Raw genomic sequence first — 23,337 nt, 5'->3', positions numbered from 1 at the left:
AAGATCGAGATTGCTTTTCATTGACCTAAACAGTGAAATTCTTGATAATTTCGTGAAGTCACATGAACTTTCAATTACAGTGAGTTTGAACGATTTAAAAACCAATCCTAATTTCAACAATCAGAAAATCGGCTCAGTGATCCTGCATTTGAAATTTTTTGGAATTTGACCATTTCTGTAGCTTGATCTTCGACAGATTTAGTGTCCATGTTCGCTTTCATGCCTTTTGCTAATGAATCGTGTATCAATAACCATACCATTTTGATCAATGAATTCAACGAAACAACAATGAAGTGGTCGACGAATATATTTTACCCGAAAAAGTTTAAGCAACTGAACCGCTGTCCAATACCCTTTGGATTCTATCAATCGGCTCCCGTCGTTATTATAAATAACGGTGAAAATGGCACTAGACAATTTAGTGGAGTAATTACCGATATCTCATTGTGGTTTAGTGATGTTCTAAACTTCACTTTAAGTTTCATGAAAATAAGGGAAGGAATGGGTGAAATTTATAAAAATAAATCTCGACTGGGCTTCTTAAAAAAAACAATTGGTAATGAGGTTGATCTATTATTCGGCGCATTACAAGAAGATAGAGTCGAAGCATTGAGTGCTACTCGACATTTATTTTCCGATCAAATTATTCTCGTTTTTCCTCCACCATTTTTGAGTGAGCCGATGAAAAAAATATTTCTGCCATTTACATTGGCTTCATGGATCTCCATTGGAATGGTCGCATTAATAACTTGTTGCATTGTAAAAGTAATAAAATTTGCCCCTCCAATCTTTCACGATTACGTAATTGGAAGTGAAGTAAAGGGTAGCGTGTTGAATATCTGCAATATTTTCCTTGGTGGTGCACAACAAATATTACCGCGAGGCAACTTTCCTAGATTTTTGCTAGCGAATTTTTTGATCTTCACACTGATAGTGCGGACCTTGCATCAAGGAGAAATGTTTAAATTATTGAAGAGAGACGTGCGGACAGTGCAATTGAATACCATTGAGGACTATGTTGAGCATAAATTCACATTCTACATTCATCAAGCTTTTGTTGCCCGACTTCAGGGAACAAAAATAATGGAAAGGTTTGTAATGATCAAAATTCAGAAATAAAAATTCAGAAATAAAAATTGTGCCCGAAAAATTTTAGGAAGAAAATTCTAACAAAAAAAAATTGGCGTCAAAAACTCCTAAAATTTTTGGGGTAAAATTTTTGTTGATAAAACTTTCCTCATCAGCTGCCAGTTGTGACGCATATCTTTTTGCGTGTCGAATCTGTAAGCGTCACCTACACCGATATCAGTTCTTTTGGCGCCGTGGAGTATAGTTAGCTTTATCCTACATTTTAAAGTAAAACATGGATTTTCTCCCCTCCCCGGAAAATTTGATACGTTCGGGAAGTCTTTTTAAGAAAGATGCAGAGATAAAACAGATTGTTGTCGTAGTTTTTATATTGCACGGTCCGGAAGTCTCGTCAACATTTTTTTGGAACTACAAATATTGATAATTCACCCATATCAAAGCATGCCTCTATATACCCTTTATACCACTCATGTAAATGGACTCAATAAAAACATAATAGCATCAGCAACGAAAAGCAACCAAACACCTCTTGGCTCAATTTACTTTAAAGATGTACGAATTTTTACAAAAAACGAAGTCATCATTTTACGCTTTGGAAGCATTAGTGCTCGAAAATGCGATTTTTATTAATTTTAACTACAATCGAGATTATTTGACACAATTAATCTACTACACATTCAGTTTCTTCCCATGGCGCCAAATTCATTTCCGGGAAAAAGTCACAGCTGATAAGGGGATTAACCGGGGGTGTTTTACCTGGCGGATCGTATGCGTATGGCCATCCCGCGGCGGTTTCATTCATGTTTGTGTTGGCACAAAGAAGATTCGAAATTGTGTAATTACCAACGGACCAAATTTGCTCTTGTGAGAATGGATGTGGACTGCTCGGATTTTTGTAGTAGTATGGATCGCCACCGGCAAAATTATCCCATTGCCTGGCAATAACAGCGCCAGAAGTTGCACCAACGAGTGGATTTCCAGTGAGTTGGATAGTTTCCATTACACAACCAACGTAATAGTCGATATCTTCAGCGTCCTCGTAGATATTCTCCAATAATTGAATATTTTGCACAGGCAAGAAATTCGTTGCGTACATATCGGCGAAACTGGTTATTACCGGGGTGAGATTTAAAGCTCTTCTCAATTGTAGGAAACCAGGAAGGCCTTGGTCTCGAGCGCGTTGCAAATCAATAGAAATGAGATCCCAGCCGATGCCATTGGAACCTGACTTGCCAATTCTGTTTATTACCTATTACAAGCAAACAAAAATCGAAAATTTGATAAGTTTTTATGCGCATTTTCTACGATTTTTAATGGAGCGAGCCAGTTCGGAAAAACGTAAAACCAAAAGCTCAATTATGTGACTAACTCTGGAAAAAGTGGGAATTCACACAAAATAAGTCTCAGCTCTCAGAGCAAATGCTTACTCATTTGGTTCGAGATTTTGGCTTTCCATTTTTCACAAAGGCTTTTGGTGAAACGATATTGAAAATGAAGTACGCTGAGATGAAGGCTTCAAATGCTTTTCGTTACCTCGTCGCTGTATACTCCAGTGTTTATCATCTGAGATTGTGCTCCTCTCACAGCCTCTTCGAAGCTAGTGTCAGTTGCCAACAATATATCTTCCATTTTGCCGATCGTGTCGGATTGGAGGTAGTTAGTTTCAGTTCCATCGTCCTTTATAAGCTTAAGTTCTGGTTGAATGTAATAATGTGGCGTACGATAAGCAGTTGCAAATTCAAGAGAAGTTGCACTGTTTCTATTTGGGTCATAATTTTCATTGATTGGAATGTTACTGATGGAATCTTGAACAGCTCCTGATGTGATCAAATTGAATTGGAAGGTAGCAATGTTAATTCGGCGGGCTTCTTGGAATAATTTTTCATCGCTCCAACAAGTGTTCAGTTCTGCAAGCCTTGTGGCAATTGTATTGTGATTTCGGGCGAACAATGATGGCCAAACTGAAGCCATAGGAACCATAGTAAATCGTCTCATAGAAGGTATGTAATTTCCAGTAGAATCTACAGGTAAAACTCCTTTTGAATCCATTCGCAGTAGTCCTCCACTGTATAATCTGATCGGGTCGAGCTCCGATTGCTGATTTCCGTAAATGAGAGACACGTCCAAGTATGAAGTCGCCCGATTCATGATCTGTCCGGGCTGAGTTTGATCTGTGTATTCGGATCTCTCGGATCTCACCAAATTTATGCAACGGATACTTGCAGGTCCATACACCGGATCATTTGGTGCGACTTCGATTGGAAAACATGAAGAATGTGTTTCATTCGCTTGTAACAGTCCTGTATTACCGGCAGCACAGCATTGTATTTCAAGAGATGGATCACTTGGCTGTACTGGTGTTTGATAATGTACGTCATGGGTGATAAACAGAACAGTCATCAATGCAAATATACTGTAGACAAAGTTATTGGTGTTTACTGGCACTCGATCGGCTTTCGTCAAACATTTTTCTACTATGTCTCGAACGTTGGGTAAATCGTTTCCTGATTTAGCTTTTCTGATGGCACCGATTCCGTCTTGATAGCCAGCTGGTCCGGCTCGTGCAAATGGAGTGTTTGATGCTCCCCATTCGGGATTGGCAGGGCTGACTCCACGGCCGTCAACTGGTCGATATTTGGGTAGTGTCGCCGGCGTGGATGCTCTGCATGTAGCATCTAGCGGTTCATTTTGTTCACATGCTGTAATTTCTGCTTCAAAATCGTCTATGTCGCCTTGATTTGATTCGGTGTATTTTTGCGCAGCGTATGTATGTAATTTTGCGATGTCTCCGTTCACTTCGGAACACTCATCATATGTGGGAAAAGCACCGAAAATATTATCCGGAATGGTAAAACTAACTTCCAGTTCTGCATCATGGTGGTCTATTCGTCTAACTGCACTTCTTGTACTACCCATAAATCTGCTGAATCTAGAACAACGGGGCTCATATTGACTCCTATGATTCCTATGACTCCTATAAGAATTAGAAATATTACTTGAAAAATCAATTGAATTTCTCGCAATACACAAATGATCCCACTCACATACCTATCGTTTCTTTTTGCTTGGATTACAATAGCAAAAAATGCTACTGCAAAAAGTAACAACAATACCGCCCTCATTACAAAGAATGTGCTCAATTAACTTGCCAAGTTGAACTGTGAACTGCTCTTACAAAAAGGTCGCTTTTATAGTCCGTTGCCAAGATATGGCTTTTAAAACTGAATATCGCCATTACCATGAACTAACACTTTAAACATTAATAATGTAAATAAAGAAACCGAATAATAATTTGAAAGAATAAATGTAATAGAACGCGAACATCTGAGCCAACAAGAACACAAACATCTGAGCCAACAATGCTAATCCAAACCTGAATATGAATTGTTTTGAAATTTGCGTCAATTGTCGATTGTATTAAAATTATATTACGTCGCATCGATGAACTGCAAAGAAAATGCTGTGTCATTTGGCTAATGGTGAATCACCCGCTGAAAAACTGCGGTTGTCCGGAATAATTCTTCGACACGTTTTTTATGGTAGAATTCTGGTTATATTTGGTTAATACTACGACGAAATACCATTTTCTGTCATAATAGACAGTTTGCGCAAATGACGTATAACTTATACGTCGACTTATAAATCTGAACTTACAAGTTATAAATATATATTTTTCATATCCTGCCGGCACGATACACTAAAAAATAAATTTTGATACATTAAAAGGATAATTTTGATATCTTGAAAAATGTGCTATAATCCCTCAAAATTGATATCCGCAAAAATGATTATGATTCACCGAAATTTGAAATTGACACCCAGCAAAAGGAATTCTGATATTTTCGAAAAATGAATAGAGTCTGATATTACCAAAAGATGTTTGGAATTGAGTTCACTAAATTTACGAATTGACTTGAGATTGAGTTAGCAATGGCCAGTTTCAAAACAGCTCTTTGGCGACAAAATAGTCGACTAATTTAGTCCAATGATTAGCAAATCTAAGCAACTTTAGCGTTTTTGCTGTTGATTATCGTTTTAGCTGTCGAGTAGGAGCCCGAATAGTGTCTTGGATAGAGAACACTCTACTCATAAATTGGATGTGACCGAATGATCCGAATTACATTGTTAAGTGGCTTTTTAGTACATATATTTCATATTTTTAGAGTTTTAAAAGTCGTCAATGTTCCCAGTCAATAGACTGTTATGAAAAGAGCGATAGTTTCGAACGGACTTCATAGGGTGACATTTGCTCTGTAATGACAAATGTGAAGTTGGTTCACATGAAAATTAGCTGCAGTACTATGAAAAGAATGTGGCGCCTCTACAGGCCAACCCACTTGTCCCATAGACTCAAATCGCTTCGTTTTCTAGTATGACGTGGTTAGATCACGAAAACTTATGGACTCATCATTTAGTGACATATGACGCATAGACCTCCGACTTCAAAAGTTTTGACGTATATACTGATTCACATTTAGCATAACCACGTCTTTATGAACTTATAAATTCGACATATAACTTATAACTTATAAGCTCAGATTTATAAGTCGAAGTTATGAGTCATTTGCGGAAAGTGTCTAATTATTGCTCCCATGTCTCATATCATCCTCAAAGTCTAAAATGAAGAAACCTTAGACGAATTATATAAAGACTGATAATTACGAACAAAATTACGTATAAATTGTGTCCCCGACATGAAAAACGAAATATTTGATAGTTTGAGAATTGGTGGGCAAAATTGGTGGGCAAATTAGCGCGAAGGTTTAGAAATTTTTTGCTACACAAATCTTTTGAATTAAAAAAATAATAAAATATTGGAACGATTACCTTGGGTATGAGGTTGGAACCTTTCAGAGATGGAAGTGTACTCTAAGAAGAATGATTTATTTCAATTAAAATATTTGCAAAAAGTTTCCGTGAAAAATATTTTCGAATTAGCACAATTTTGACACAATTCATAAAAAACACTTGAAAGTTGAGAAGTTTTTTCTTCTCCTAATATAAGCCACACTCGAAAAAAAGCGTCTACACAATATTTTCACAGTAAATTAAAGATAAACTGTCCCGAATATTAAATAAAAACGAAAATTTACATTCGCGATACTTGATTTTCAAAACTGACAACTACCAAAAATGTCATCGCCTACATGAGTTGGTGTAAAATTATACGTAAAATCGTACGAAATATTCATCTTATATAAACTGATGTTGGGGACAAAATTTACCGTACGAAATACCACTCTAGGTATGATTACTCTAAGGAAGAAACGAGCAAAATGATGAAAAGGGCGAGTGATCAACCCATAGTCATAGTCGGGTGTTACTACATGCACGCATAGTATAGATAATTTTTTTAATTCACATCCAACGTGTGACAAAGTACCGTTGATATCCGGGATATCATTTAAAATTTTGCATTAATTCTACCAAATGCTTTCAGATCTCGTTTCAGATACACCTGCTCGCCTAACTATGAAATTTTATTTTTCGCGATAATTTTACACGAGTGCAGAATGAATAAATGATTAAACAGAATAATTTAAATAATTTCATTCAGTCTCATTGAATAATACAGTGTTTTGTGTATTATTCAATAATTCAATACTATTATTGCCAAATTGTCTTTTCATGCAAATGTACCTTTGAAAGATGGAAATTTTTGTCAGCACGTTTACAAATAACTAGGTTTCTCCTGTTGAACGGGTACTGTACCCTTGAATGGCCTTTCTTCAATATATTTTTGAAAAATTTCTTTAAAATATGATGATGATGATGAAAAATATGATTGTCTAAGTCGACGTAGCCATGGAATAAATGATGATTCGATGCTGTTGCACACGTTTGAGTGACATTCCAGAACAAAAATTTCGAGAAAAAATTATGTCAAATTTTAATTCAATAAAATGTATTTAACGAAGCTCATCTCTGATGGCTTTTGCAAACGCATTTATTTATTTGTACTGTGTGCTCAACATAGATAGATATATAGATTGGATTGATGGGATGCCGATTTCTGAGTCGACTGGCACCTGAATCAGTGATTCTTAGTACCACCCCGGTCATCCTTTATTTTTTGATATAATCAACTAAACACAATACAACTAGTATATTTTAGCTGCACCCAATGCCTACAACTGAATGCGAGAAGGCAGCATAGCTGCCTTAACCATCACTCTAGGTTTCATTTAGTAATTGCGTTTGTTACATTTGTTAAATTTTGTGGTCAAATTTGCCGTAGAATTTCTCGTTAAAGACATGTAGACTAAAGGGTCATTCAAGAAATGCACGCTCAAAAAAGTATGATTATCAGACCCTTTCCCACTGTGTACAGCAAAATGTATGAAGTATACGCTTTTGTTAAATTCCTGCTCACCTATAGAGATTGAGCATACATTTCGTAAAAGGGAAAATCCGGTGAGGTTGAGCTATTTTAGAGTTTCCGCTACATTTTGTTAAAGGACAAATCCAATTAGCTGGAGGTATTACCGTTCCCGCTACATTTTGTAAAAGGGAAAATCCGGTGAAGTCGATCTATTCTAGCGTTCCCGCTACATTTTGTAAAAGGGCAATCCGTTGAGGTCGGGCTATTTTAGCGTTCTCGCTACATTTCACAAAAGGGCGAAGCCAATGAGGTCGAGCTATTAGCGTTCTCGCTACATTATGTAAAAGAACAAATCCGGTAAGGTCGGTCTATTAGAGCCTTCACTTTAATTTTGTTAAAGGACAAATCCAATGAGTTGGAGCTATAAGCGTTCCCGCTACATTTTTTAAAGGGATCCCGTGTAGTCGAGCTATTTTAGAGATCCCACTAAATTTTGTTAAAGGATAAATCCGGTAAGGTCGATCTATTAGAGCCTTCGTTACATTTAGTTTAAGGACAAATCCAATGAGGTTGAGCGATTTTAGCGTTCCCGTTACATTTTGTTTAAGGGCAAATCCAATGAGGTCGGGCTATTTTAGCATTCCCTTTACACTTTGTTAAAGAACAAATCCGTTGAGGTAGTTCTATTAGTACCTTCGCTACATTTCATAAAAGGACAAAATCTATGAGGTTGATATATTAGCGTCTTTAATACATTTTGTAAAATAGCAAATCCGGCGAGGTCGATCTATTTTAGCGATTTTGCCTCATTTCGTTAAAAGATAAATCCTGTGAGGTCGATCTATTGGAGTCTTCACTACATTTTTTTAAAGGACAGATCCCATGAGATTCCATTAGCAACTTTAATTCATTTCGTTAAAGGGACAAATCCTGTGAGCTTGATCTGTTAGCGTTATCGCTACATTTTGCAAAAGGAAAAGTCATTAGAGATTTCGCTGAAAGCCAAATCTGGTGAGATCGATCTATTAGAGTTTAGAGTCTTCATTACATTTTGTAGAAGGAAAAATACGGTAATATCGATCTATAAACGCCTTCGCGATCTGTAAAACGTCAAATCCGGTGAGTTTGTTCTATGAGTGCTTCTGCTAAATTTTTTAAAAGGACAAATCTTGTGAGGTCGATCTATTACGGCCGAATTAAATTGCACAACAATTTCTTAATTATTAATTAATTTAACAAACATTTCGTTTGCACCCGACGCTGATTTCGGGTGAACAAATGAATTGAAAAATAAATTTCAACGCACTCTGATATGAAAATATCGTGAATCATTCATATACGACGCTGCGTTTGAATTGTAGTTGCCACTTAAAGTTTTGAATTTTAAGCGGACTTATGGCGTGAATAAGTTCACCTGTACATTTGCTAACTGGCGCTATTTTATATTCAATAATGTCAGACTTGTTTCTATGTGTAAGTCAAAAAAATGATAATTTTGCTCGAGTTTGTGCAATCAACATAATACAAAAATTATTTAGACCCACCCGCAACGCACTTTTGCAACCGAATAGTTTATGAGTTTTAAACTGCCGACTGCTAATACATTTAATTTGCAAAGACAGACTGTAACGCACATTACTAAATTTAGAACGATCACACGCGATAATATGTTATTATTCCACCATTCGCTTTTCGAATATTTTCGCGCTAACAAAAATACGCTCAAAATTGAAGCACTTAGTACATTTATCTCGAGCATTGGTTTTTGTTTAAATTTTCGCGCCTACAAAAGCGTACAAACGATGACACAGTTTGATCTAGTACCTTTAGCACTGCCGTTTGACGTCTTAAGATGAAAAACATTTTGTTGTTGTTTGCAAAAATAATAATAAAATGTCGCTTTGGAATGAAAAATGAATGAATGCAACAAAAAGTGTTGTGATTTATGGCAAAATGTTGTGCAATCGATAGGCTCTATCAGATTTCAGGTAATTCAATTCATTAAAAGATGTAAAACAAATAATTTATTGTGGAAATCTTTTAGCAAAATATGACCCTAAGACCACATAATCGCTCCACGCAGAGGCTTCGGATATTGGATGTTTTGCCCCAATCACTGCTGTGGCGCTCACACTCTAATTATTAGTGCACCCTAAAGTGCTGGAACTTCTTTCGTTGCAATATCTAAATTTGTACAACGAAAATTTTTCCATTTAAGAAGCAGTGCGCCATATACTGAAGAATGTCACAAAATTTTCGTTTACAAATCTTTTCATATCTCGGTCCAGTGACTTCGATTTGAATCCGTTTGTTCTGTGACCTATCTCAACTTTATATTTAGAAAAAAATTGCCGAAGTAACCTATAGCCTTAGACGCCATCTTGTGGACGTACTGAGATCAAAGTTGGGCCTCTGTTTCGACATTTAAACCTCAATTGCTCGGAAACGGCACCAAGGAATGTCTTGATATGGGGCTCATTTGAAAGGTCTTTTAGAGTACTTTTCATTAATAATAGCCGTTTTCAATAAAGTGAAAAATGTTGAATGGGAAACGAAAAAAACGATTTTTTGTACCCAAAAAAACAGGTTTTTTCGCATTTTGCGGCACTTCTTCCACCGTGAGGTGCCGTAAAAACTTGATTTTCGGAATCTACACCCTCGATTACCCCTTAGTAGGCACAAACCGCGCAGAAATCGATCAACCACAGCCCGTAATGCGCAATTGAAAAGTGCAAAATTTTGCACTTCGGCGGCCATTTTGACAGGCAAAACGACATAAAATTTTTTTTTCTCCACCACCATCGTGTTCAGCGCATTGAATACTACCAAAATCAACGAAAAAATCGTTAGGTCCGTGTCGAAGGGCCGGACCTAAGGTAGGGCCCTACTATCAAAAATCGATTCTAACGCCTATTTAGAGTCATCCTGTGAAGTTTCAGATTTTTAGAACCACGCAAACGCCTTTTACAGGGCAAAAGCTAAAAACGGCGCTTGTGTAATAAGAGGGGTTGATAAATGAAGAGACAACAAATAAGACAAGATAGAAACAACTGAAAGTTAATCGAAGCCACAGTAAATCTAGTCCTCCAAATCGTCGGCGGTAGTGCTCGGTCAGAGATCTGTGACTCAGAGACAATTTTTCTTCGTCCTCCAATAAATTTTGTCACGTGTTGCAAAAATGTTTGCACATATAAGAAACGCATCCGCGCCGCGATGTAAACAGGAAAAAAAGTTGGTAAAATAACGCATGAAAGTGAAAAAAATTTCGAACTTTTCCTCATTTCGGTATGCCAAGCTTCAAGTCTCTAGGACTTTCCGTCTGGGCTCCTATAGAGAGACAAACAAACAAACATGTTTCTGATCTAGGACTTGTTTCCACAAAAATTTCGTTTAACAAATGAAAATCTAGATTTTTATTTTTTTGCCATTTTGATAGCTTTTAATAACTGAGCCCGAAGAAGTGAGGGATAAAGAAAACATGTAGGTTGTCAGAATTCCACGCCTGTTATTTATAATTCATTAAATAAAGCAGTAACGATGTTTGAACATTGAACATAATTACTAAATTGTTTAATAAAATTAAATTGAGCAATCGATGTAATTACATAGATCGAGGTTCGTTTTTATTCTTTGGCAGCGATAACAGAAAACATAACAGATTGATAACTTCAGTGTGCAGTGTACTCCAACAAAATCTTGATAGTCGGCGCAAGTTACAAATATCATCACGAAATTGCATAGATTCAATTTTGCTCTATCTTTCAAGGCATATCCAGGCTTTCATATAGAAGCTCTAATAAATTGACTTTCCTTTAATATTAAATTACATAAACCTTGACACGTATTAAAATATGTCGATTTGAATTTGATGGAGAATGATTATCATTTTGTTATGCATGTGGTTTTGCGCCTGTAAGCTTTGTTTATATGAAGTTGGTTACAATGACAATGTAGACAAAATCTTTATTGCCTTTTAATTGTTACTGCTCCATCCATTTATTTCTATAAAAATTTAGGATCTCGTTTACTGTATTAACTTACAATAGAGGAACACTACTGGTACGCTGATTTAGATTTTTACTGCAATTGTATATATTCGCTAATTTCGTCAATGAAACACCAACTGTAGATCTACATAATTTTACAGAAATTGTCACATCCCAACAAAAATCTCTTCGAGAAAAGTGTGACGCAGTCTTTGAAATACAATTTCTAAAATGAATGATATCGCTAGAGTTGACGCTTTCAGCTTCATTACGCAAAAATTAAATTTTACACCCAATTAGTTCAAACAAGCTGGCTTAGGTTTTCTCATCATCTGCCAAATAATTTTTACAAAAAAAAATTTAGACTGGAAACAACCAAAATTTTACCAAAAAAGTCTGCGTCGCAAAGTGGCAAATGTTCAGGAACAGACCAGCAAGAAAATTTATTTGCCACATGCGACGCAGATTTTTTTGGTAAAATTTTGGTTGTTTCCAGTCTAAATTTTTTTTTGTAAAAATTATTTGGCAGATGATGAGAAAACCTAAGCCAGCTTGTTTGAACTAATTAGACTAGAAATTGTATTTCAAAGACTGCGTCACACTTTTCTCGAAGAGATTTTTGTTGGGATATCAGTCGTTTTAGAAGTGTAGTCAACACTGCTTTTTATAACAGTTTACAGTTTTAATTCAAAAATTTTACGAAAATCGAAAATTTGACGAAATTTGACGAAATTCGAAAATTTGACTAAATTCGAAAATTTGATGAAATTCGAAAATTTGACGAAATTTGACAAAATTCGAAAATTTGTCGAAATTTGACGAAATTCGAAAATTTGAAAATTTGACGAAATTCGAAAATTTGACGAAATTCGAAAATTTGACGAAATTTGACAAAAATCGAAAATTTGACGAAATTTTACGAAATTCGAAAATTTGACGAAAGTAATTCTTTATCTGCCACCATTCAAGAAATATCTCTAAAACCCTAATTGACCCACCCATTTCCAACTTTCGACATTTTTCACATATGCCCCTCTGTTCTACTCGTAAAACTCTGAGACTTTGCCGAAGAAAGTAATTCTCTATCTCTCATAACCCAAAAAAAATATTAGTCCTTTCATCCTACGCTCGAGTAGCTCAAAATTTGGTCACTCTAATCACTCTAGCTCAAACGAATCTGCCCCGATTTTTTTAATTATTTTTTTGTTCGAATCGTGTTACGAATACCTTTCATTTGATGGGTCGCACGCCTCTGTAGGTTTCAATACAGCTAAGCTACAGCCGAAAACGCGTTCCCGACCCTCGAAAACCACACTCAGAAACCACTTCGAAGCCAATAAAACAAAATTCTGGTTTTTCCTGGGGTAATGGCCTATCACATTTTCATTTTTATGCCCACCCTGAGGTTCCTGCAAAATTTCATGGAGATTGGCTGACTAGTTTCCGAGATCGACCGTCGATAGATAGACAGATAGACAGATAGATAGAAACATACAGAGTAAGTTGAAAGATTTTGATTGTTTGGAAAACGTTAATTTGGTGCATTTTCTATCAAAATGACCAACTTCAAAACGATGTATCTCCGGCAATTTTAAAGTTACATAGTCTAGTGATAGCTCGTTTTGCTCGTATTTAAAGCTCGAATAAGATAGAATAGGATAGAATAGGATAGAATTTGTGGTGATACAGGCCAAAGGAAAGAAACTTAAATTCTCGCCTATATATAGTTGCCGCGTCTCAAAAAAATTTCTTCGTTCTTTTTTTGGAAGTTAGACTGCGTCAAGTCCTCCGCTATCGCTCCGGACATGATCAGATGAAGGGTATAGTGTGACCAGACAAAACTCCTCAAAAAAAAACTTTTACGCAAATTAGAAACGAGCAAAAATTTTTGCAAAGCAATACATTGTCACATCAGTCGAGCACCTAATAGTATGTTACATCACCTAATAGCATGCTGCATCCGCTTCGTGTCGCTCCACCACCTTTTTGATCCGAGTGACGTACACTATTTTTCATCCTGGAGCACGAAAGTCACATTCCGAACAAAACACACCAACAAACTTGAAATGAATTTTTTTTCATTGAGCATATGGAATATGGAAATTAATATCGGCATAATGTTGTGTAAATGGTGCAATTTTGTAACAAATTCACTTGTGTTGAAATCAAAACAACCCAAGTGTAAGTGTTTAGGTGGCTCCGTTTTAGATTGTTGTATTTTGAAATACTAATTGTCTTGAAATAAATATTCGATGAGATAAATATGTGTTCAGTTCATCAAACATTTCCGTTTTTATTGACCAATTTTGCATAAATATACACGATAACAGCTAACCACAGCTACTTTTCGCTACTAGTTGCGAAAAGACTTTTTGCTACACGTGAAAAAAAGACCCTCATTACGCTTATCAAAGTAGGCATGAAAAAGTTCACTTTTCGCGGCACAGTTACAGAAAATAATTTTTAATGCCACCAGACAAATTTTTTACTCGTCGCATTTCCGTCACATGAAATGCCATCGTATTATAGCACTTCGGAAGAGTAATCAGCTTTTCACTCGGTCCTACATTTTATTGGAAATAAGGTTTGAAAAAACGTTTGTTTATCGTTTTATCACATCCTTTTTTAAGTCGATGTGGGGCCGATTTGAAATTATCGACTGCAATACTTATAGTATACCACCTAATCTAGAATAATTTCAGGTATTGAATGCTATTATGTGAACTGGAAATCAAAATTAAAAAATCGATAAACTCACGTGTAAGTTTGCTTGCTTATACTGGTATTAAATAATTTAATAAAAAGCACTTCACATCATTACACTCACGCAAACGTGAAATGTCATGTTTCTGATCTAGGACTTGTTTCGTTTAGCAAATGAAAATCTAGATTTCTATTTTCTGCAGTTTTGATAGCTTTTCGCACATTACCTTCAACGAAATGCTGAAATATAGAATCTAGATTTTCATTTCTTAGACCAAATTTAACAGCCCACAATCAGAACTCAAAAAAGTGTGGAATAAAGAATAACATGTCTGGTTTCAGACTTGCACGCCTGTAATTTATAATTCATTAGATAACGCAGTAACGACATTTGTCAGTTGAGCATTGAACATTATTTACTGAATTGTAATCAAGGAGAAAAACCCAATAAATAATTATGTCCCACCTTTTGGATGGTGCAGGTCACTTGACTGATAATTTTTCCTAAATAATTTTGTTATTTTGGCATTGTTAAACTTCTTAATCAATTAGATTAGAACTCAACCTTCACATCACATGAAGATTTAAAAAACTTTTACAATATAAAAGATCTCATTTTACTCATAAATTTATTTCTTTCGTAATAAAGAAAATATCACGACTCGCGTTAAACTCCGCATTCGTTCAATAAGACCCAAGTTGTTTAACATTACAATAAGATACCGCCACCCGCGATTTGCTTCGTTCTGGCCGCAAACATCTCGCACATCCAAGTTGTCTAATATTGAAATAAGATACCGCGACTCGTGTGAATTACCTCACAATCGTCGGAGTTGTTATATGTTAGATTTGCTTGACTTTTTTAGTACTATATACTCACTGTGGTGTGTATGCAATTTTGGGTATATGCTGATTGCTTTTTATCAAATATCAACTATCACAAATCCTATTTTTCTGGAATAGTTTCCAGATCCTTATCCCGACATGGCCCATCTTAGACGTTAACTTCGAGAATTCCATTCCTCGTCGATTAAAACAAATTTCATGAAAATCGGTTAAGAATTAGTCGTGTTATCGTCGTGACAAAAAATAATAGTTACAAACAATTACGTCTTTCATAACATTTCATACATTTTCGAATATAGTGTACTTTTGTCTCGACTTTTGTGGTTAAAACATTTTAGGGTATTTTCTGGCGTAAGACCCGTGACTTTCAATCAAGCGAATAAAATTGAATTGAGCAATCGATGTAATTAGCCTGAAGAAAAATGTTCTTTTTTATTCTCTAGTGGCGATAACACAAAACAATAGCTTCATCAGTGAAGTTACAATCTTCGTTTACAAAATGTTTTGGCTCTTGTATGTTATAGTGTTGTCAATGGACTTCCTAGTGGAAGGAAGCAAAGATCTAAAAAAAGGAACTTCTGCCACAACAAAAATGATTTCAAGACTAATTGAAGAGAGTGAAAGATCGAGATTGCTTTTTATTGACCCAAACAGTGAAATTCTTGATAATTTCATGAAGTCGCATGAACTTTCAATTACAGTGAGTTTGCACGATTTAAAAGTCAATCCTAATTTCAACAATCGGAAAGTCGACGCAGTAATCCTACATTTGAAAAATTTTGTTGAATTTGAAAATTTCTATAAATTGTTCCGACCGGAAATTTTCTTACACGACGGACATTTCATCATTTTATATGATACGGAAAATATACAAGAAATCGAAAAAATGTTCTCCAACTTTTGGAATGCTTACATCTATAACGTAAATGTCCTGGTCACTAATCCAAAATCGACCGATTTAGTGTCTATGTTCACATACATGCCTTTTGCTAATGAATCGTGTAACAATAACCATGCCATTGTGATCAATGAATTCAACGAAACAACAATGAAGTGGTCGACGAATAAATTTTTCCCGAAAAAGTTTAAGCAACTGAACCGCTGTCCCATACGTTTTGGATGCTATCAATCCCCTCCCTCCGTTATTATAGATACCAGTGAAAACGGCGCTAGAAAATTTAGTGGAGCAAATGTAGATATCTTATTGATGTTTAGTGATGTGCTAAATTTCACTTTAAGTTTCCTGGAAATAAAAGAAGGAAGTGGCGTAATTTATAAAAATAAGTCCGCAACTGGAACTTTAAAAAGAGCAATTGATAATACGGTTGATTTTATATTCACATCGATACAACAGGATAGATCTGAAGCTTTGAGTGCTACACGGCGTGTATCTTCCGATAAAATTATTCTCGTTGTTCCTCCACCATTTTTGATTGATCCGATGAAAAAAATATTTCTGCCATTTACATTGACTTCGTGGATCTCGATCGGAATGGTCGCATTATTTGCATGTTGCATTATAAAACTTTTAAAATTCGCCCCGTCAATCTTTCATGATTATGTAATTGGAAGCAATGTGAGAGGCAGCATCTTGAACGTCTACAATATTTTCCTTGGTGGTGCACAACAAATACTACCGCGAGGCAACTTTCCTAGATTTCTGCTCGCGAATTTTGTGATTTTCACACTGATAATACGGACCTTGCACCAAGGAGAAATCTTTAAATTATTGAAAAGAGACGTGCGGACAGTGCAATTGAATACCATTGAGGACTATGTTGAGCATAAATTCACATTCTACATTCATCGGTCTTATGTTGCACGACTTCAGGGAACAAAAATCATGGAAAGGTTTGTAATGATCAAAATTCAGAAATTAATCGCATTGTCTAATTGAATTAACCTACAAATTTATATGTCAGTAATAAGTAAATCACATCTACGGCACTGAGTGATGCAGCGAAAATTTGAGTTGCGAAAATCGAGGGGGTTCATATTATTGCAAAGGCCAAAACGGTTTTGGCAAAACTTGTCCAAAATTTCACTTTTTGAATCATGCACAACTAACAGCACGTGTAAGAATAGCAGTATGGATTTAGTGTTGTAGTGATGCAGTAATAAACATTATGCACCTGTGTCCAAATGTTTATTGTGACTAATTGGTGATCGTGATCCTAAGCCCAAGGCGCGGATTATAATCCAACTTGTCATAATAAACATATGGACAGAGCATTGCGGTGAATATATCGACATTAAACACTGTTTTCCGTAGTATAGCAAAATGGAAATTGCTGAGGTCTTTCTAATGTAGCGTCATTTTCATAAAGGGAAGCGTTGAAATGTATTTTTCGGTTCACTTTTTCATCGAATCGTTCACTTAAAATTAAAATTTTAGGCGTGAATGATACCGAACTTTAATTCTGCCATAGTTTGCGCTATGCGTTACGGCATTATTATTTACATAGAGTTCAAGAGCCTACGTTATTATGTCGATAAGTTGGTCGTTTCCGCCAATACTATAATTAAATATTATGCACGTATGACAAAGCGGTCGAGGCTTGCCGAGACGGCTTGTCATACGTGCATATTCTTTTTTATCGCATAAGCGAAAACGAGACAACAAGATATGCGAATGACACTTTGACAATTTACAGAAGTATAATGTTTGTTTATATATCCTAGGTGAATAATTTTTTCGGGGAATCACACCGCGTATGCGATAAAATATATTATGGTACCGGGGAATATTGCCAGTGTTATACACTTATACACGAGTACAACGAGTGTCTGTGTAATCGTAATATACGAATGCAATATTCTCTGGCATCATATATATTCTTTTATTGTATTGACGGAAACGCCCAACTTATCGACATAATAATGTAGGCTTATGAACTCTAGGTGAATAATAATGACGTCACGCTAACTGACAAACTATATGGCAGAAATTATGTTCGGTATAATATTCCGAAAAACATTGTTTAGTGGCGATATATTCACCGCAATGCAATCACTCGTTGTAAATTTTGTTTGTTTGTGTTCTTCTCGGTATATGTATAACATACTCAAAAATGACTCTCCTAAACCAGAGAACATTGCACGCGTAATACTCTCTTGTATATTAAATAGACACTCGTTGCACTCGATTGTACACGATTATACCCGATTGTATAACGCTGGCAATATTCCCCGGTATCATAATATACTATTATGTGTCGATGCAAAGATAAACCCAAACTTCCTCTCAGAGCTGATAAATAATGTCAGTCTTACCACACAGAGACATGTAAACATATGAATTAAATTAATATTTTTTCACAGGCACAAGGTAGTAAATTTTTCTGAGGCCAGCAAATATACCGCCATGACCTTGGATCCGTCTTTCAAAGGAGTTATATTTGATAGTTTAAGTTACATTTTGTACCAAAATTTAATCCATCGCAAAAATTTTACGTACAGGATTTGTAGAGAAGTTTTGTATACCAATTCGTTCGTTTATTATTTCACGAAAAATTTTTATTTAGTCGATGAATTTGATCGATTGATACAAAATCTTGATTCTGCCGGATTAATCGATGTCATCATACGAAAATATGTGAATTTGAATTTCGATTTCAACACGATCACCGCAATTGAAAGGAATCCACCATCGGCTATTAGTTACGATAATATTAAAGGATTTTTTGTTCTATTTTATTATGGATGTGGTCTCGCACTTATATGTTTTTTATGTGAAATTGTGTTTGTGCACATTCAAAAGAAGCGTCAAATGACGAAAAATGTGAATTATTTTTTTTAAACAGGCCTCAAAATAAGATTTTATATTCTGTGTGGATTAAGGGTTTTGTTTGTTAGAGAGAGACAGTAAAACAAACTTGCTCGAATTTATTGTTCACTGAAGATCCTGTGTAGATCAAAACGTTGCGTCTTCTTCAGGACGTTTGGAATCACTAAAAACTTATCCAACTGAAATGTATACAGTTAAATCGCTAAAACTTTAAACTAAAACAAATAGAAAAACAAAACAAACTCTCTTCCCTTCCATGGATTGCGTGAAGCAAAATATAAGAAAAAGGAACCGTTTCGACCTCGAATTACAACGGCGGTCAAAGGCTAGCCTTCATCAGTCGTTTGCGTTGAATTCTTCCCGAGATGGTTGTCTTTGAATTGTTTACAATACAAAGTGTTTTTGTGTGTACACCTGCTGCACATCCAAATCTTTTAATAATTGTATTTCGATTTTTTCATGGATTCGGAAATTTACTCAAGGCATCATATTTCAAATAAATCATTTTCAACAATCAACGTTTTTCTATTTGTTGACCGTTGTCCTATTTATTAATTTTGATTAATGAACTGTTAATACAACCGCTGTAGAAGAATCCGTAGGAACGAGTATGTCGAGAGCGGGTGAAAATTTTAAACGATAGGCAATGGTCCACAGAAACATAATCGGTCGGGTGTTTTTCTCGATTTTGCGTCAGACCCGAGTTATCGGCTTCCCCCCTCCAAATCCGTGTTTTTACGCATGTTTTAGCTTCCCAACGGTAAAATACGAAAAATAAAAATATAGTTTCTTCGGGAAAAGTTCAGATAATTAAATTCTGAACAAAAGTCTCCTTGGTGGTCAATTTGTAGAAAATACAGGGTGGTCCGAAAATACTATCAAAATGTGAAAAGTTACAAAATATAAGGAAATTTGAATTTTTCATTCATTTTTATTGGTAGATGAAAGTACTTAATAAAAATTATTATGAATTTACACTGAAATATGGTATAAACAAGGTCAATAAACTTTCGATTTAGATGCAAATTTTTCGATAAAAATATATTTTGCTGCTATTTATTCACTTTCTGCTGAACAAACTAATTTGTAGTTCTATTTTTGGAAAAGAATCATCAATATATCTAAGCAGAATTTGTCTTAATAGTTCGAACAAGATTATCGAACATCCGGAACTCAGACTATCTATCATGCAGTGAAGGCAGGATACGAACTAGTAAATTATTATTTACTAGTTCGAGTTTTATAGAAAATTCAAAATTTAATATTGCAGTTCCCTTTGATCAGTACAGATATTGACGTAACCGCAGTGTCCTTGTACCACTGGGAAACGATCCACCAACAAGGGTAACAACGACAATAAAATTCAATCGTAGAATCTAGGCTTAACCATTTTACATTAGGAGGTATGGACGAAAACTGGATCCGGTACAACGACACGATTCGTTGCTATTCACGGACTCCAAGGAGGTCTTGGACATGAACTGTGCTCTGTAGTTGTTGCGCTTCACTTATTGACTGAAGGTGATCACACCAGTAAATTTAGTACCAAATATGCTGCGCTTATCGGTGATGCTTATAAATAACTATCTGGATTCGGTGTCCATGAATGCACAGATGAAAATATTAATCAGGCAGAGATGTAAGGCTGTTGAAAAGGAATCCAGCATCCAAAGGATGGACGAGTTATGATACTCAATTTACAAAAGCGACAACAATATTTTACCTCAACAGACTGCCACCGACATCTAGTTCAACGAGGGAACACATTTTGAGAGCATTTTATAATGCTCACTTGCAAAATGAATTGTCTCAGTAAGAATTTTGTTCTGGACATGATTGATTTCGGGTATGAGTACAGCGGAGATCTGATTGTACCGAAAACTGGAATTCATCTCTATCCACCTGAAGATGAATTGGTACCAGATTGAACTGATGGTAAATGTTCACGAAAGTTCTGTAGCGGAACGAAACAGTGTATTTAGGTACTCTAGGGATAACGTTACCTGTAAAAACTCATTTTCGTCGTCGTTTTATCGCGTGTATGACTATGACAAAGAATTGGCCCTTATTGTCGTCTTCCAAAGTTTATTTTTTGCTGTATTAAAAGCTAAACAGCCTTGCGCTGTACGTGAGTTCTACTGTTGGATTTAGTCCGTGGCCAAGCCAATCTACATGTGTCAGATTCACGGACCTTTGCAAGACGTTAAGCATTTGTTCTTAATCTGCCGGAATCAGGTGTTGCATTTACTGTGAATGTCATAGCGGAGAAAAAATATTACGTTTTAATCAGCATTCACAAAGAGATTGTGATGCATAATGAATTTCAATTTTGCCTACAAATTTTCTATTTCAATTGAATTGGTTATCAGCGATAGAGAACTCAATATTTAACAACCTTATGTTTCGTAAGAAACGAAGTGACTCTGAAAAAAACTGAAAAATTAACTGAAAAATGTATTTTTATCGAAAAATTTGCATCTAAATCGACCACCCTGTGCAAATTAAATTTTATTGACCTTGTTTATACTCTATTTCAGTGTAAATTCATAATAATTTTTATGAAGTACTTTCATCTACCAATAAAAATGAATCAAAAATTCAAATTTCCTTATATTTTGTAATTTTTCACATTTTGATAGTATTTTCGGACCACCCTGTATTTTCTACAAAGTGACCATCAAGGAGACATTTGTTCAGAATTTAATTCTCTGAACTTTTCCCGAAGAAACTATATTTTTATTTTTCGTATTTTACCGTTGGGAAGCTAAAACATGCGTAAAAACACGGATTTGGAGGGGGGAAGCCGATAACTCGGGTCTGACGCAAAATCGAGAAAAACACCCGACCGATTATGTTTCTGGGGACCATTGCCTATCGTTTAAAATTTTCACCCGCTCTCGACATACTCGTTCCTACGGATTCTTCTACAGCGAGTGTACTATGTGCCCCTTGATACTCATTAAAGTTAGAGTACGATCCGAACATTGATGTTTCTATATATGCACGATTAAAATACACTATGACAGTTCTTTCACAATAACAAGTCCGTAATATCGTAATTAGATTAATGAGATATATATGTGGATTGGATTATTAGCCAAATTCACTTCAGCGCTGATAAATTCAACCTGACAAAAAACTAGTCCCGTGGGTATAATATTTTCACCGGATAAACTTAAGCGACATCCGGTAAATTATCAGACTCGATAAACTATGACAAGAATTGTGCATATTTTATTCCTAACTGAAGCTCGTACGATGAAATGGTTATGTAATTGACCAATACGGTTGATTTTATATTAACATCAACACAACCGGATAGATCTGAAGCTTTGAGTGCTACACGGCATGTATTGTCCAATAAAATTATTCTCGTTGTTCCTCCGCCATTTTTGATTGATCCGATGAAAAAAAATATTTCTGCCATTTTCTTTGGCTTCGTGAATCTCCATTGGAACGGAATGGAAACGAAGGGGGTTCATATTATTGCAAAGGCCAAAACGGTTTTGGCAAAACTTATCCAAAATTTGACTTTTTGAATCATGCACAACAGCACGTGTAAGAATAGCAGTATGGATTTAGCGTTGTAGTGATGCAGTAATAAACATTATGAACCTGTGTCCAAATGTTTATTGTTTATTTAAAATTCAAATTTTAGGCACACTCATAGCATGAATTATACCGAACATTAATGTGCCACAGTTTGCGCTATGCGTGACGTCATTATTATTTACCCTGAGTTCATAAGCCTGTATTATTGTGTCGATAAGTTGGTCATTTCTCAAGATTTAACATAATCTAACGTTCTCTAATATATGATACCAGAGAATATTGCACGCGTAATACTCTCTTGTATATTACACAGCCACTCGTGTTCTGTGTAACATACACGATTGTATAATGCTGGCAATATTCCCCGGTATCATAACACACTATTATTAAGGGGTGATGCAAAGATAAACCCAAACTTCCTCTTGGAGCTGATAAACAGTGTTAGTCTTACCACACAGAGACATATAAACATATGAATTAAATTAATATTTTTTCACAGGCACAAGGTAGTAAACCTTTCTGAGGGGAGACAATGTACCACCATGACATTCAATCCGTGTTTCAAAGTAGTTATATTTGATAGTTTACATTTTGTACCAAAATTTAATCCATCGCCAAAATTTTACGTACAGGATTTGTACAGAAGTTTTGTATACCAATTCGTTCGTTTATTATTTCACGAAAAAATGTTTATCTGTCTAGAACGATAATCTCGAGATTATCCATCTAGGGAGTTTTTGTTTATCTCGATATATCTGTTCTCGACAGATAAAATATGATATGTACCTATTGCCAGACTGTTATTTTGACGTGTAGGCATTATGGCCCACGCCTTCGGCTGGGGCAATAATGTCCTACACGTCAAAATACCAATCTTGGCAACAGATGCATAATATATATTACTCAGTCGATGAATTTGATCGATTGATACAAAATTTTCATTCGTCCGGTTACACTGATGAAAAGTTTACATCAATCAGATAATTTTAGTGTTATAACAATAAACAAATCAGCCGGAATCATTCAAATTACCAAACCTTTTATATGGATCA

The 23,337-nt window shown here is 35.5% G+C and overlaps 2 protein-coding genes across 3 annotated transcripts in view; one reads left to right on the top strand and one right to left on the bottom strand.

Moving 5' to 3' along the window:
• The window catches only part of LOC119073375, a 109,858-nt gene that overhangs the window by 50,384 nt on the left and 36,137 nt on the right, over positions 1-23,337 (top strand). The window lies entirely within an intron of this gene.
• On the bottom strand, positions 1,673-4,275 carry LOC119073384 (chorion peroxidase-like). The gene is made up of 3 exons (XM_037178810.1): positions 4,138-4,275; positions 2,623-4,063; positions 1,673-2,338 (listed from the first exon to the last, which is right to left on the bottom strand). The coding sequence occupies exons 1-3, from the start codon at positions 4,209-4,211 to the stop codon at positions 1,751-1,753; spliced, it is 2,103 nt and encodes a 700-aa protein (XP_037034705.1). The 5' UTR covers positions 4,212-4,275; the 3' UTR covers positions 1,673-1,750.

Source organism: Bradysia coprophila, unplaced genomic scaffold (genome assembly GCF_014529535.1).
Source record: "Bradysia coprophila strain Holo2 unplaced genomic scaffold, BU_Bcop_v1 contig_138, whole genome shotgun sequence".
In the NCBI taxonomy this organism is placed as follows: domain Eukaryota; kingdom Metazoa; phylum Arthropoda; class Insecta; order Diptera; family Sciaridae; genus Bradysia; species Bradysia coprophila.
Note: the sequence above shows the minus strand (reverse complement) of the source record. Positions and strands in the feature narration are given on the sequence as shown.